We start from the raw sequence: 13,442 nt of genomic DNA, 5'->3' as shown, positions 1-13,442 counted from the left end.
TTTACTGCAATAAAACTCTGCTGATGGTTTGAGGAAGGAATGTTGACTCATTCTTTGGTCTCCTGATTTTAAACGTGATATTCCCGGGTCAGAATACAGACAGGGGGTAGCACCAACTGAGGGTACAGATGGGACAGATCTGTTTTCGGATGTAGCAACAGGGGGAAGGGGTGGCAACACAGTCTGAGGGTTGATGGGGGGAGGGGGTAATACAATCTATGGACACGGGGGCAGACTAAGCATTCAAGTCTCTGCCAATCAGATGTTGTGCCTTGCGCTCAGCGATGTGACATCAGTCGGTACATTTCCTGGCTCTGGGTTTGCTCGGAGTTTGACTTCGCAGTTGTGAGAAACCAGAGCAGAATCTCCAGGCAACTGTAACGGTGAGTCCCTGCTATCCATCAGCCACGCTCGAGAATCCCCGGGGTCCTGTCAGACCATGTCTAGTATCGTCCCACAATTCGTATTATCCAAATGAAATGGGGCGGAATTGTTGAGTTGAATATCTCTCGCTCTCCGAGCTGCGAGGCGCTGCGATGTTTCCTGTCAGATTTTATCGCTGCTTCCTGTTACTTACAGCAGCCAAAGTTGTCGGTGTCCAAGGTTTTTCAGAACCTGTTGCATTTAAACGCTGAGGGATTTAGTGAAGGGTCTCTCTCCATGAGCTGAGGGTCTCTGCAACATCCGGGTTCCATGTACCAGATCCTTAGTGATCTTTGGATCTTCCCCGTTCCCTCCGCATTGGGCAGATCCTGGATGTGGCTCCGGTGATGTGTCTGAGCCGCTCCTGTTATCTGTTAGAGAGACGGATCCAGGCGCTTGCTTGATTCTCACCTTTAAAAAAAAAAAATTTAGAGTACCCAATTAATTTTTTTCCAATTAAGGGGCAATTTAGCATGGCCAATCCACCTACCCTGCACAACTTTGTTTTGTGGGGGTGAAACCCACGCAGACACGGGGAGAATGTGCAAACTCCACACGGACCCAGGGCCAAGATTGAACCTGGGACCTCAGCGCTGTGAGGCAGCAGTGCTAACCACTGCGCCGCCGTGTTGCCCTCTGATTCTCAACTTTGACCGGCCACCTCCAATGGTTGGTCCGTGGTGGGTGGTCTGATTTTGGCCGGGATCGAGGGGGTCAGTGGTTTTGAATCATTTTGGTTATCGGCACATGGGCAACGCTGGCCAGTCGGGTGCTTGTTGCCCACCCCCTCACCCCCCCCACCCCGATGGGTCACTGCACCCAGTGCGTGTTTCTGCTTCACACGGGCCTCCCTCTACCCCTACCCCACCTCAGGTAATCTCACCCCATTGACAAACCGTCCAAATCCTTTATTCACACACTGCCTGGGCCTTGACCCTACTCTCTGGCCCGGCACACTGGGCCTAGGTCAGAGGTCACTGCCCGGGCCTGATACGTTGATTACTTTTAATAAATTTGATGCAAATGCCACACCCAGAGTGGTTGAACGTTCTATCGTCGGAGCGGACAAACACTGCGGTACAAAACCAACTGTCATTTCACACACTTCCTGTCAGAGACACTCGATGAGACTTTTTCAAAAGACAAGATGCCGTTACCAGCTCACCGTCCATTGGAGGAGGGGGGGGGGGGGAATGATCCCCTCGCATTTTCCGATTGGTTTGCCTTGTGTCAAAGTGTTCTAAAACGCTTCTTCCCACACTTCTCAGTCTCCCTGTTGCCTTCCCCAACATCAGAAATTTATAATGCGGAAATCTGGCAGCTCGCAGTGCGGTGGACACGAGGCAAGAGATTGCGAGACCCTTCCAGCCCGGAGAGTGGCCATTCAGCCCATTCCCGCTCTTTGAAAGAGCTGGACAATTGTTTGCCCCCCCCCCCCCCCACCCCCCTTGCCCCTCCTCCCACAGCTGCGTTCCCATTCTGTCCTGAGACGTGGGCGTCGCCTGGGGCCGGCATTTATTGCCCATCCCTAATTGCCCTTGAACCGAGAGGCTCGCTCGGCTGTTTCAGAGGGCCAAAAACAACCAGAGAAGCCACATGGCAGCCAGGCCTAGCAACGGCAGCAGATGGGGAACAATTACGACAACGCACCACATCACCATGGTCATCGCTTCTGAGACAGCTGCTGCGGTGTGATCTGAACCTGTGCCCCCAGTCTAGACCTCTGGATTACTCATCCAGTCAGATTGCCCCAACACTACAATCACCATTGATGTTGTGTCTGTGTGGGTTTCCTCCGGGTGCGCCGATTTCCTCCCACAGTCCAAAGATGTGCAGCTTAGGTGGATTGGCCGTGCTAAATTGCCCCTTAGTGTTCAAAGGTGTGCATGTCAGGTTACAGGGGACCCCTTCGGAGGGCTGGTGCAGACTCGATGGGCCGAATGGGGGGGGGGGGGTGCGGGGCGGCGAGAGACTTTCAGCACCAGGTTCACCCAGCACAGTCAGTGGCTACTGAGTCATGCCCTTTGACCTGTGTCTCTGAGCTGGGTCTGAGGTAGGGGGTGAAGGATACGGAGGGGGGGGGGGGAAGGGGGGGAGAATGCTGCAAGCGAGTGGGGGTTATGGTTCGGAGTGCTCTGCCTGCGCCCCTCGTTGATGATCAATTTCAATTTCATTGGCCAACATCAGAGATGAAACATAAATACCCCCCGGCGCAAAAAAAACCATCTCAACCGGTTGGACTTAGAACCCCCCCAGATGGCAAATATTTGTATTCTTGCCCTTGTAGCCCATTGGGAAGCTGGTTTTACCCAATTTCACTCTCCAACTTTATCAAGTTCCTTACACAACAACTTGCATTTATATAGCACCTTCGATGTAGTAATACATCAGAGCAGCACGCTAGCAGAGTGGCTAGCACTGTGGCTTCACAGCTCCAGGGTCCCAGGTTCGATTCCCGGCTTGGGTCACTGTCTGAGCGGAGTCTGCACGTTCTCCCCCGTGTCTGCGTGGGTTTCCTCCGGGTGCTCCGGTTTCCTCCCACAGCCCAAAGACGTGCAGGTTAGGTGGGTGGGCCATGATAAATTGCCCTTAGTGGCCAAAAAAAAGGTTAGGAGGGGTTATTGGGTTACGGGGATAGGTTGGAAGTGAGGGCTTAAGTGGGTCGGTGCAGGCCCGATGGGCCGAATGGCCTCCTTCTGCACTGTAGCCTCACTCTGACTTCCCTTCCTCATTATTACCCTCCTTATAACCAAATTTCCTGACCAAACCTTTGACCATCTGTTCCCCTCTCCTCACTGGGCCTCACTGGGATGTGATCAAGCAAAACTTGACACAGAGCCATTTGGAGATATTAGGACGGGTGAGAAAAGGTTTTGGGAAGGAGAGTGGTTTTAAGGAGTGTCTAAGAGGAGGAGCGCGGATGTAGAGAGGTGGGGTGAGGTTTCAGGAGGGATTTCCAGGGCTTAGGATCCAGGCAGCTGGAGACACGCCCGCCAATGGTTGAGCGATTGCAATCAGGGATTGTGCAGGAGACCAGGGTTGGAGGAGCGCAGAGAACCCACCGGGTTTTAGTGCCGGAGATTACAGAGACAGGCACACATGAGCTCTGTCCTCATTTACAACAAAGTGCTCAGCATTAACCAAAAATGTCGCTTTCCGCAAAAACGTTGCACTGTGTTAATCGACGATTACCCAGTGGCTGGAGAGAGAACATTGTCAGCTTCTTCTCTGCGGTTTAGGAGATCATTTCCTCTTTGTGAGTTTCATCAAATCATGAGCCCAGGTTAAACCTCAGAGGCTGGAACAGGAAGAGACAGAGACCCATCTACATTTCTCAACCATTTCACAACCCAAGTCACAGCTTTCATTTGAACTTCCCTTTATCTATTCAACGAGTTTAAGCATTGACATCAAATGAAAAGCTGGGATCTAATTTGGCCTTGGAATACCCCAGGGGAAAACGCTTTTACCCCCATTTGGTCACCATCTATCCTCTGCCAGTCACAATATCCTGCTCTATGCTAACAACCACCAACATTCATATAGCACCTTTGGTACAGTAAAATGATTTAACGCTGAGCTGCAGGGAGAGATAGGGGAACAGATGGTCAAAGGTTTGGTCAGGAAATTTGGTTATGAGGAGGGTATGAATGAGGAAGGGAAGTCAGAGAGAGGTGAAGGCAGCTGTAGAGGAAATTCCGCAGCTTGGGGCCCAGAGAAGAGAAGGCACGGCCGATAAAAGTGCAGTAACTAAAATCGGGCATTTGCAAGCCGCCTGAATTAGAGAAGTGTAGAAATTCACTCAGTGCCTCCTGGGAGTCAGATAGTCTCAGTCTGTAATACCAGAACCGACATATCAGCATTTCCATAGCACGTCCGACACAGGCAACTGGGTCAAAGCATTCAGAATTTACCCTGGAATCACTGAATTTACCCTGGAATCACTGAATTTACCCAGGAATTACTGAATTTACCCTGTAATCACTGCATTTACCTAGGAATCACTGGATTTACCCAGCAATTACTGAATGTACCTCAGAATCACTGAAATTACATAGGAATTACTGAATTTACCTCGCAATCACTGAATTTACATAGGAATCACTGAATTTACCCAGGAATCATCTGAATTTATCTTGGAATCACTGAATTTACCCAGGACTCACTGAATTTACCTCGGAATCACTGAATTTACCCAGGAATCTCTGAATTTACCTACGAATTGCTGAATTTACCCAGGAATCACTGAATTTACCCAGGAATTATTGAATTTATCCAGGAATTACTGTATTTACCCAGGAATTACTGAATTTACATGGGAATAACTGGATTTACCCAGGAATCACTGAATTTACCCAGGAATCACTAAATTTACCTAGGAATTACTGAATTTACTCATGAATTACTAAAATTTACCCAGGAATTACTGAATTTACTTAGGAATCACTGAATTTACCCAGGAATCACTGAATTTACCCAGGAATCATGAAATCTTCCCAACAATCATTGAATATACTCAACAATCACTGAATTTATCTTGGAATCATTGAACATAGCCCAGGAATCACTGAATTTAGCCCAGGAATCGCTGAATTTATCCAATGCTCTTTGTCCTTTGCCAACATTCTCCTCTATACCAACCATTCTTTTTCCCACATTGTCATCCCTCCAGTTCTATCACTCAGGCCATACTCCACTCCTACAGTTGGCCTCAGACCCATTGGTACAAGAATCAGTCAGAGTTCCCATTTCCCATCCTATCCCGGGTTGAATCCTGGTGGACCGTGCCCAGGAAAGTGGAGCTCAGGAGGACTGGATTTGACTGTTAATCTCTCTGCCCAGTTCGAATGGTCAGTCAGTGGTTGAAGTATCGGTCACTGTATAAGCTCATACAGCAAGGTTGGCTCACTTGGTTCAGGCAGATGGGGAGGGATCAGGTTCCGAAAGGCCCCATTGAGTCGGTGTCCATGGGAAAGGAGGTACGTTAGGGAAAAGGACGTGGAGTGATTGTTTCCAGTTCTCCTGGAATGATCCAATTGCCCCTCTGGTTCCTCAGGTACAATGTCAGAGCAGGAACACGATGAACACCCAGTGTGTGATGACGATGAGGTGGAAACGTCATTAAACTACAAACCTCCAGCACAGAAATCTCTCGCTGAGATTGCGAATCTCGACCCAGATGATGAGAGTTTGGCAAAATACAAGAAAACGCTGCTGGGAGAGGGGCTGCCTCTGGTGGAAGGTCAGACCCTAACTGGGGTGGGGTTGGGGGTGAGGGGATGGGGTTGGGGGTGGGTTGGGGTGAGGGAGTGGGTTGGGGTGAGGGGGTGGGGTTCGAGTCAGGGGGTGGGGTTGGGGGGTGAGTTTGGGAGGTGGGATTGGGGTTGGGGCTGGGTTTGGGGTGAGGGGTTGGGGTTGGGGGGTGGGGTTGGGGTGAGGGGTTGGGTTTGGGGGTGGGGTTGGGGTGAGGGGGTGGGTTTGGGGGGTGGGTTTGGGGTGAGGGGGTGGGGTTGGGGTGAGAGGGTGGGGTTGGGGTGAGGGGGGTGAGGTTGGGGTGAGGGGGTGGGGTTGGGGTGAGGGGGTGGGGTTGGGGTGAGGGGGTGGGTTTGGGGTGAGGGGATGGGGTTGGGGTGAGGGGGTGGGTTTGGGGTGAGGGGATGGGGTTGGGGTGAGGGAGTGGGGTTGGGGTGAGGGGATGGGGTTGGGGTGAGGGGGTGGGGTTGGGGTGAGGGGGTGGGTTTGGGGTGAGGGGATGGGGTTGGGGTGAGGGGGTGGGGTTGGGGTGGGTTTGGGGTGAGTGGGTGGGGTTGGGGTGAGTGGGTGGGGTTGGGGTTGGTTTGGGGTGAGGGGATGGGGTTGGGGTGAGGGGGTGGGGTTGGGGTGAGGGGGTGGGTAGGGGTGAGTGGGTGGGGTTGGGGTGGGGTTGGTGTGAGGGGGTGGGGTTGGGGTGAGGGAGTGGGGTTGGAGGTGGGTTTAGGGTGAGGGGGTGGGGTTGGGGTGAGTGGGTGGGTTTGGGGTGAGTGGGTGGGGTTGGGGTGAGGGAGTGGGGTGAAGGGATGGGGTTGGGGTGAGGGGTTGGGGTGAGGGGGTGGGGTTGGGGTGAGGGGATGGGTAGGGGTGAGGGAGTCGGGTTGAGGTGAGTGGGTGGGTTGGGGTGAGGGGTTGGGTTGGGGTGAGGGGTTGGGGTGAGGGTGTGGGGTTGGGGTGAGGGGTTGGGGTGAGGGAGTGGGGTTGGGGTGAGGGGTTGGGGTGAGGGAGTCGGGTTTGGGTGAGGGGTTGGGGTGAGGGGATGGGGTTGGGGTGAGGGGTTGGGGTGAGGGGGTGGGGTTGGGGTGAGGGGTTGGGGTGAGGGGATGGGGTTGGGGTGAGGGGTTGGGGTGAGGGGGTGGGGTTGGGGTGAGGGGATGGGTAGGGGTGAGGGAGTCGGGTTGGGGTGAGGGGATAGGGTTGGGGTGAGGGTTTGGGGTGGGATTGAGGGTCAGAGAATGGTGTAAAGTGTGTGGGAGTGGGGTCGGGGTGATAGGGTGAGGTTGCAGGTCAGAGGGTGGGGTTAGGGATGGAGGGGTATTTGTTGAGGTCGAGAGCAGTGGTCTGGAAGGTTGTTGCTGGGACTTACGTCCAGTTTTTGATGTAGATTCAAATGCTGTCTCCCTAAATCTCCCTGAATCCCCCCAAATCTCCCTGAATCACCCTGAATCTTCCTGAATCACCCTGAATCTTCCTGAATCTCCCTGAATCTTCCTGAATCTCCCTGAATCTCCCTGAATCTTCCTGAATCTCTCAGACTCTCCCTGAATCTTCCTGAATCTCCCTGAATCTCCCTTAATCTGCCTGAATCTCTCTGAATCTCCCTGAATCTCCCTGAATCTTCCTGAATGTTCCTGAATCTTCCTGAATCTCCCTAAATCTCCCTGAATCTCTCTGAAATTTGATACATCTTCCAGATCCCAACGCTCCCAATGTGGTTGTGACTCGAATGACTCTCGTCTGTGAGGAAGCACCAGAACCAATCAGCATGGACCTCACTGGTAAGTCCTCTGAGGACCTTGTTGGGGATGAGGGGGTGGGGTTGGGGTGTTGGATGTGGGTTCGGGCAGAGGGGGTGGGGTTGGGGTGGTTTTGGGGTGAGGGCGTGGGGTTAGGGTGAGGGGTGGGGTTGGGGTGAGGGGGTGGGGTTTGGGGGGTGGGGTTGGGGTGAGGGGTGGGGTTGGGGGGTGGGTTTGCGGTGATGGGGTGGGCTTGGGGGGTGGGGTTGGGGTGATGGGGTGGGGTTGGTGTGAGGGGGTGGGTTTGGGGTGAGGGGGTGGGGTTGGTGGGTGGGGTTGGGGGCTGGGGTTGGGGGGTTGGGTTGGGGGTGGGGTTTGGGTGATGGGGTGGGGTTGGGGGGTGGGGTTGGGGTGAGGGGGTGGGTTTGGGGTGAGGGATTGGGGGTGGTGTTGGGGAGATGGGGTGGGGTTGGGGGGTGGGGTTGGGGTGCGGGGGTGCGTTAGAGGGTGGGTTTGGGGTGAGGGGTGGGGTTGCGGGGTTGGTTTGGGGGGTGGGGTTGGGGTGAGGGGGTGGGGTAGGGGGGTGGGGTTGGGGTGAAGGGGTGGGTTTGGGGTGAGGGGGTGGGTTTGGGGGTGGGTTTCGGTGGTGGGGTTGGGGTGAGAGGGTGGGTTTGGGGGTGGGTTCGGTGGTGGGGTTGGGGTGAGGGGGTGGGTTTGGGGTGAGGGGGTGGGTTTGGGGGTTGGTTTGGGGGGTGGGGTTGGGGTGAGGGGGTGGGGTAGGGGGGTGGGGTTGGGGTGAAGGGGTGAGTTTGGGGTGAGGGGGTGGGTTTGGGGGTGGGTTTCGGTGGTGGGGTTGGGGTGAGAGGGTGGGTTTGGGGGTGGGTTCGGTGGTGGGGTTGGGGTGAAGGGGTGGGTTTGGGGTGAGGGGGTGGGTTTGGGGGTTGGGTTGGGGGGTGGGTTTGGGGTGAGGGGGTGGGTTCGGTTGTGGGGTTGGGGGTGAGGGGGTGGGTTGGGGGGTGGGGTTGGGGTGAGGGGGTGGGTTGGGGGGTGGGGTTGGGGTGAGGGGGTGGTTGGGGGGTGGGGTTGGGGTGAGGGGGTGTTTGGGGGGTGGGGTTGGGGTGAGGGGGTGGGTTGGGGGCTGCGGTTGGGGTGAGGGGGTGTGTTGGGGGGTGGGGTTGGGGTGAGGGGGTGTGTTGGGGGGTGGGGTTGGGGTGAGGGGGTGGGTTGGGGGGTGGGGTTGGGGTGAGGGGGTGGGGTTGGGGGCTGGGGTTGGGGTGAGGGGGTGTGTTGGGGGGTGGGGTTGGGGTGAGGGGGTGGGTTGGGGGGTGGGGTTGGAGTGAGGGGGTGGGTTGGGGGGTGGGGTTGGGGTGAGGGGGTGGGTTGGGGGGTGGGGTTGGGGTGAGGGGGTGGGTTGGGGGGTGGGGTTGGAGTGAGGGGGTGGGTTGGGGGGTGGGTTGGGGTGAGGGGGTGGGTTGGGGGGTGGGGTTGGAGTGAGGGGGTGGGTTGGGGGGTGGGGTTGGGGTGAGGGGGTGGGTTGGGGGCTGGGGTTGGGGTGAGGGGGTGTGTTGGGGGGTGGGTTTGGGGTGAGGGGGTGTGTTGGGGGGTGGGGTTGGGGTGAGGGGTGGGTTGGGGGGTGGGGTTGGGGTGAGGGGGTGGGTTGGGGGCTGCGGTTGGGGTGAGGGGGTGTGTTGGGGGGTGGGTTTGGGGTGCGGGGGTGCGGTACACGCCAATATGGCAGCATCATTGCGCTGGTCACACACATTGCCAACAGGATGATGGCAGCGTGTGCCAACAGGAACTGGCTGGACACCAGAATGTGAATGGATGGTGAGGGCCATTCGCAATCAGAAACGAATAGTCCATCAGAGACTCCGACTGACAAGATCCCTGTGCCAGTCAGAGTTCAATTAGAGATGTTTGAGACAGAAATAAGTGGCTGTGGTTAAATGACATCGTTATTTATCACAATGGCTGATGAGCTTTGGCGGTTTATAAACATGGCTTTAATTTGCATCTCATTTTGTTTGAAGTCTGCCTCGCCCCCAGTGCCTGAGTCACACGTTATCCTCAGTTAGTGTCACTGTTATGCAGTCACTCTCAGATGTGAGCAATAATGACCCTGCAGCCCCTCCCCACCGACTCAGCTCTGCGAGATTATTAATGAGCTGCCGCCTCGAGTCGGATATGTACCTGGAGGTATCCCCATGTGACCTCCCAGCCTGACACACAGGGAGGCACAGTAGCACAGTGGTTAGCACTGTTTCTTCATAACACCAGGGTCCCAGTTTCTATTCCCGCTTGGGTCACTGTCTGTGCGGAGTCTGCACGTTCTCCCCGTGTCTGCGTGGGTTTCCTCCGGGTGCTCCGGTTTCCTTCCACAATCCCCGAAAGACGTGCTTGTTAGGTCAATTGGACATTCTGAATTCTCCCTCTGTGTACCCGAACAGGCGCCAGAGTGTGGCGACTAGGGGATTTTCACAGTAACTTCATTGCAATGTTAATGTCAGCCTATTTGTGACACTAATAAAAATTATTATTATTTTCCCAACTCCGATAGACGCAGATGTTCAAAGAAAACAATAAGGTCTTTAACGGGAAGAATATTGCTGTCAGAGGGTCAGTACTGAGGGAGTGCTGCACTGTCAGAGGGTCAGTACTGAGGGAGTGCCGCACTGTCAGAGGGTCAGTACTGAGGGAGTGCCGCACTGTCAGAGGGTCAGTACTGAGGGAGTGCCGCACTGTCAGAGGGTCAGTACTGAGGGAGTGCCGCACTGTCAGAGGGTCAGTACTGAGGGAGTGCCGCACTGTCAGAGGTTCAGTACTGAGGGAGCGCCGCACTGTCAGAGGGTCAGTACTGAGGGAGTGCCGCACTGTCAGAGGGTCAGTACTGAGGGAGCGCCGCACTGTCAGAGGGTCAGTACTGAGGGAGTGCCGCACTGTCAGAGGGTCAGTGCTGAGGGAGTGCCGCACTGTCAGAGGGTCAGTACTGAGGGAGTGCTGCACTGTCAGAGGGTCAGTACTGAGGGAGTGCCGCACTGTCAGAGGGTCAGTACTGAGGGAGTGCTGCACTGTCAGAGGGTCAGTACTGAGGGAGTGCTGCACTGTCAGAGGGTCAGTACTGAGGGAGTGCTGCACTGTCAGAGGTTCAGTACTGAGGGAGTGCCGCACTGTCAGAGGTTCAGTACTGAGGGAGGGCCGCCCTGTCACAGCGGGCGAGGGCGCGCTGCCAGAGAGGCGGGGGGGGGGGGGCTCCCAGCCCTCCATCTGAATACAGACCATCGACGTCTGAGCTGTTCGAGGCTGATGCAAAACAATAACCTCCGAGCCAGACGGGCCGCCAGGATGGATTGTCAAGGGAACAGTCGGGGCAGACCAATCAGCAATATTGTACAACTGAGCCAATGAAACGTGTCACTCAGGCAAACGCAGAACCACCTCAGCAGCCAGACCGAGGTCCCGACATCGGGGGTTACATTCAGCGCCAAACCTCAACCCTCTCGTCATAAAACTAATGAATAAATTGGCGGCAAACCTAACCCAGCTGAGATAAACCAGGGCGCATTAATGCGTCTTATTTTAAAAAACGTGTTTTATTTTAATCCTGCGTTTGCTACAGCTTTTCAACAGAAGTTAAACACGTCGAGCTGCGCAGGAGGTTGTTAAATGTGGGCCTGGGAAAGTGGACATTCTCCAGCCACGGAAAGCCTCAGGAAACTTGGCTCCGGGTGGGTGCTGGTGACCGGCTGATAATATCTTAGACGCTGACACCTGACAAAATGCCAGGACTGAACTCGCAGTTTTAATGGGTTTTGACCTGCTTTGCCGCACAATTCACAGCCTCGACCAGCAAATCATTGCATCTTTATCGAGCCAATCAGCATCCAGAAATCTCCAACTCCTTATTCAAAAGCTACCTCCCTTATTTGCTCAGTCGTGCCTCAGCATTCCTGCACAGATTATCTCACACACGCCCTGTGGCCCTCCACTGCACAGATATTAGAGAGAATCATCTAGGTTGACACTCTCGGTGCAGAGCCAGAGGGTCAGTACTGAGGGAGAGCCGCACTGTCAGAGGGTCAGTACTGAGGGAGTGCCGCACTGTCAGAGGGTCAGTACTGAGGGAATGCCGCACTGTCAGAGGGTCAGTACTGAGGGAGTGCTGCACTGTCAGAGGGTCAGTACTGAGGGAGTGCCGCACTGTCAGAGGGTCAGTACTGAGGGAGTGCCGCACTGTCAGAGGGTCAGTACTGAGGGAGTGCCACACTGTCAGAGGGTCAGTACTGAGGGAGTGCCGCACTGTCAGAGGGTCAGTACTGAGGGAGTGCCGCACTGTCAGAGGGTCAGCACTGAGGGAGTGCTGCACTGTCAGAGGGTCAGTACTGAGGGAGTGCTGCACTGTCAGAGGGTCAGTACTGAGGGAGTGCCGCACTGTCAGAGGGTCAGTACTGAGGGAGCGCCGCACTGTCAGAGGGTCAGTACTGAGGGAGCCCCGCACTGTCAGAGGGTCAGTACTGAGGGAGTGCCGCACTGTCAGAGGGTCAGTACTGAGGGAGCCCCGCACTGTCAGAGGGTCAGTACTGAGGGAGAGCCGCACTGTCAGAGGGTCAGTACTGAGGGAGTGCTGCATTGTCAGAGGGTCAGTACTGAGGGAGAGCCGCACTGTCAGAGGGTCAGTACTGAGGGAGCCCCGCACTGTCAGAGGGTCAGTACTGAGGGAGTGCCGCACTGTCAGAGGGTCAGTACTGAGGGAGTGCTGCACTGTCAGAGGGTCAGTACTGAGGGAGTGCTGCACTGTCAGAGGGTCAGTACTGAGGGAGTGCTGCACTGTCAGAGGGTCAGTACTGAGGGAGTGCTGCACTGTCAGTTTTTAGATGAGGTGTTAAACACAGGGTCCATTTGCTCAGGTTGAGGAGAAAGATCCCATGGCCAGTAATCCGAAGGAGAGTAGAGAAGCCTCCCCCACAACCCGCACAATATTTATCCCAGATAATGCCACTAAAACAGATGACCTGGTCATTATGACAGTGTTATCTGTGCGAGTTTGCTGTACAGAGATTTGCTGCTATGTTTACCACATTATGGCTACGATTGGATCTCAAAAGTACTTCATTTACCTTCACCCTCTTCATGTTGTTGTAATGTTGTGAGAGGTGTCATAGAAAAGCAGTTTCTTGCTGATGGTTCTCAGTTGTTCCTGGCAGTCACACATTATTCTGCATTCAACAGGTGACCTCGTGGCCTTGAAGAACACTAAGTTTGTGCTGAAGGAAGGCGTGTGCTACAAAGTGAAAATACACTTCAAAGTCAGTCTCACATTCTTTTATTTCCTTATTTGTCATTGAGTGGTTTGTGCCACTCACCCCAGACTCAGCTCCTCAAACCCATGCGTCTCTCCTCCAATCCCAGCCTATCCTGAAGCCAGGGAGAGGCTGTACCTGTCCTGGGAGTGTTTGATGGGGACAGTGTAGAGGGAGCTTCACTCTGTATCTAACCCCGTGCTGTACCTGTCCTGGGAGTGTTTGATGGGGACAGTGTAGAGGGAGCTTTACTCTGTATCTAACCCCGTGCTGTACCTGTCCTGGGAGTGTTTGATGGGGACAGTGTAGAGGGAGCTTTACTCTGTATCTAACCCTGTGCTGTACCTGTCCTGGGAGTGTTTGATGGGGACAGTGTAGAGGGAGCTTTACTCTGTATCTAACCCCGTGCTGTACCTGTCCTGGGAGTGTGTGATGGGGACAGTGTAGAGGGAGCTTTACTCTGTATCTAACCCCGTGCTGTACCTGTCCTGGGAGTGTGTGATGGGGACAGTGTAGAGGGAGCTTTACTCTGTATCTAACCCCGTGCTCTACCTGTGTGAGTCACAGAAAGTTGGTTTACAGGTGCAACAGGTGATTACGAAGGCGGATTCACAACCCTTCGTTGCTAGAGGGATGGAGTTTAAGACTAGGGAGGTTATACTGCAATTGTATAAGGTGTTAGTGAGGCCACACCTAGAGTATTGTGTTCAGTTTTGGTCTCCTTACTTGAGAAAGG

General features: G+C 54.7%; 1 protein-coding gene across 1 annotated transcript; it reads left to right on the top strand.

Annotated features, from left to right (window-relative positions):
• The first annotated feature begins 242 nt into the window (after positions 1-242).
• On the top strand, positions 243-12,766 carry LOC119956517 (rho GDP-dissociation inhibitor 2-like). Its single transcript, XM_038783801.1, has 4 exons — positions 243-383; positions 5,480-5,665; positions 7,368-7,451; positions 12,636-12,766. Exons 2-4 carry the CDS (start codon positions 5,485-5,487, stop codon positions 12,749-12,751), a joined length of 381 nt encoding a protein of 126 aa, XP_038639729.1. The 5' UTR covers positions 243-383; positions 5,480-5,484; the 3' UTR covers positions 12,752-12,766.
• Positions 12,767-13,442: the final 676 nt, after the last annotated feature.

Source organism: Scyliorhinus canicula, chromosome 23, assembly GCF_902713615.1.
Source record: "Scyliorhinus canicula chromosome 23, sScyCan1.1, whole genome shotgun sequence".
In the NCBI taxonomy this organism is placed as follows: Eukaryota; Metazoa; Chordata; class Chondrichthyes; order Carcharhiniformes; family Scyliorhinidae; genus Scyliorhinus; species Scyliorhinus canicula.
Note: the sequence above shows the minus strand (reverse complement) of the source record. Positions and strands in the feature narration are given on the sequence as shown.

Excerpts from the sequence above, each read along its gene's own strand:
- LOC119956517 (XM_038783801.1), top strand. The coding sequence starts at position 5,485 with ATGTCAGAGCAGGAACACGATGAACACCCAGTGTGTGATGACGATGAG. Across the intron at positions 5,666-7,367 it reads GGGGCTGCCTCTGGTGGAAG|ATCCCAACGCTCCCAATGTG; the intron begins GTCAGACCCTAA and ends TACATCTTCCAG. Across the intron at positions 7,452-12,635 it reads AATCAGCATGGACCTCACTG|GTGACCTCGTGGCCTTGAAG; the intron begins GTAAGTCCTCTG and ends TGCATTCAACAG.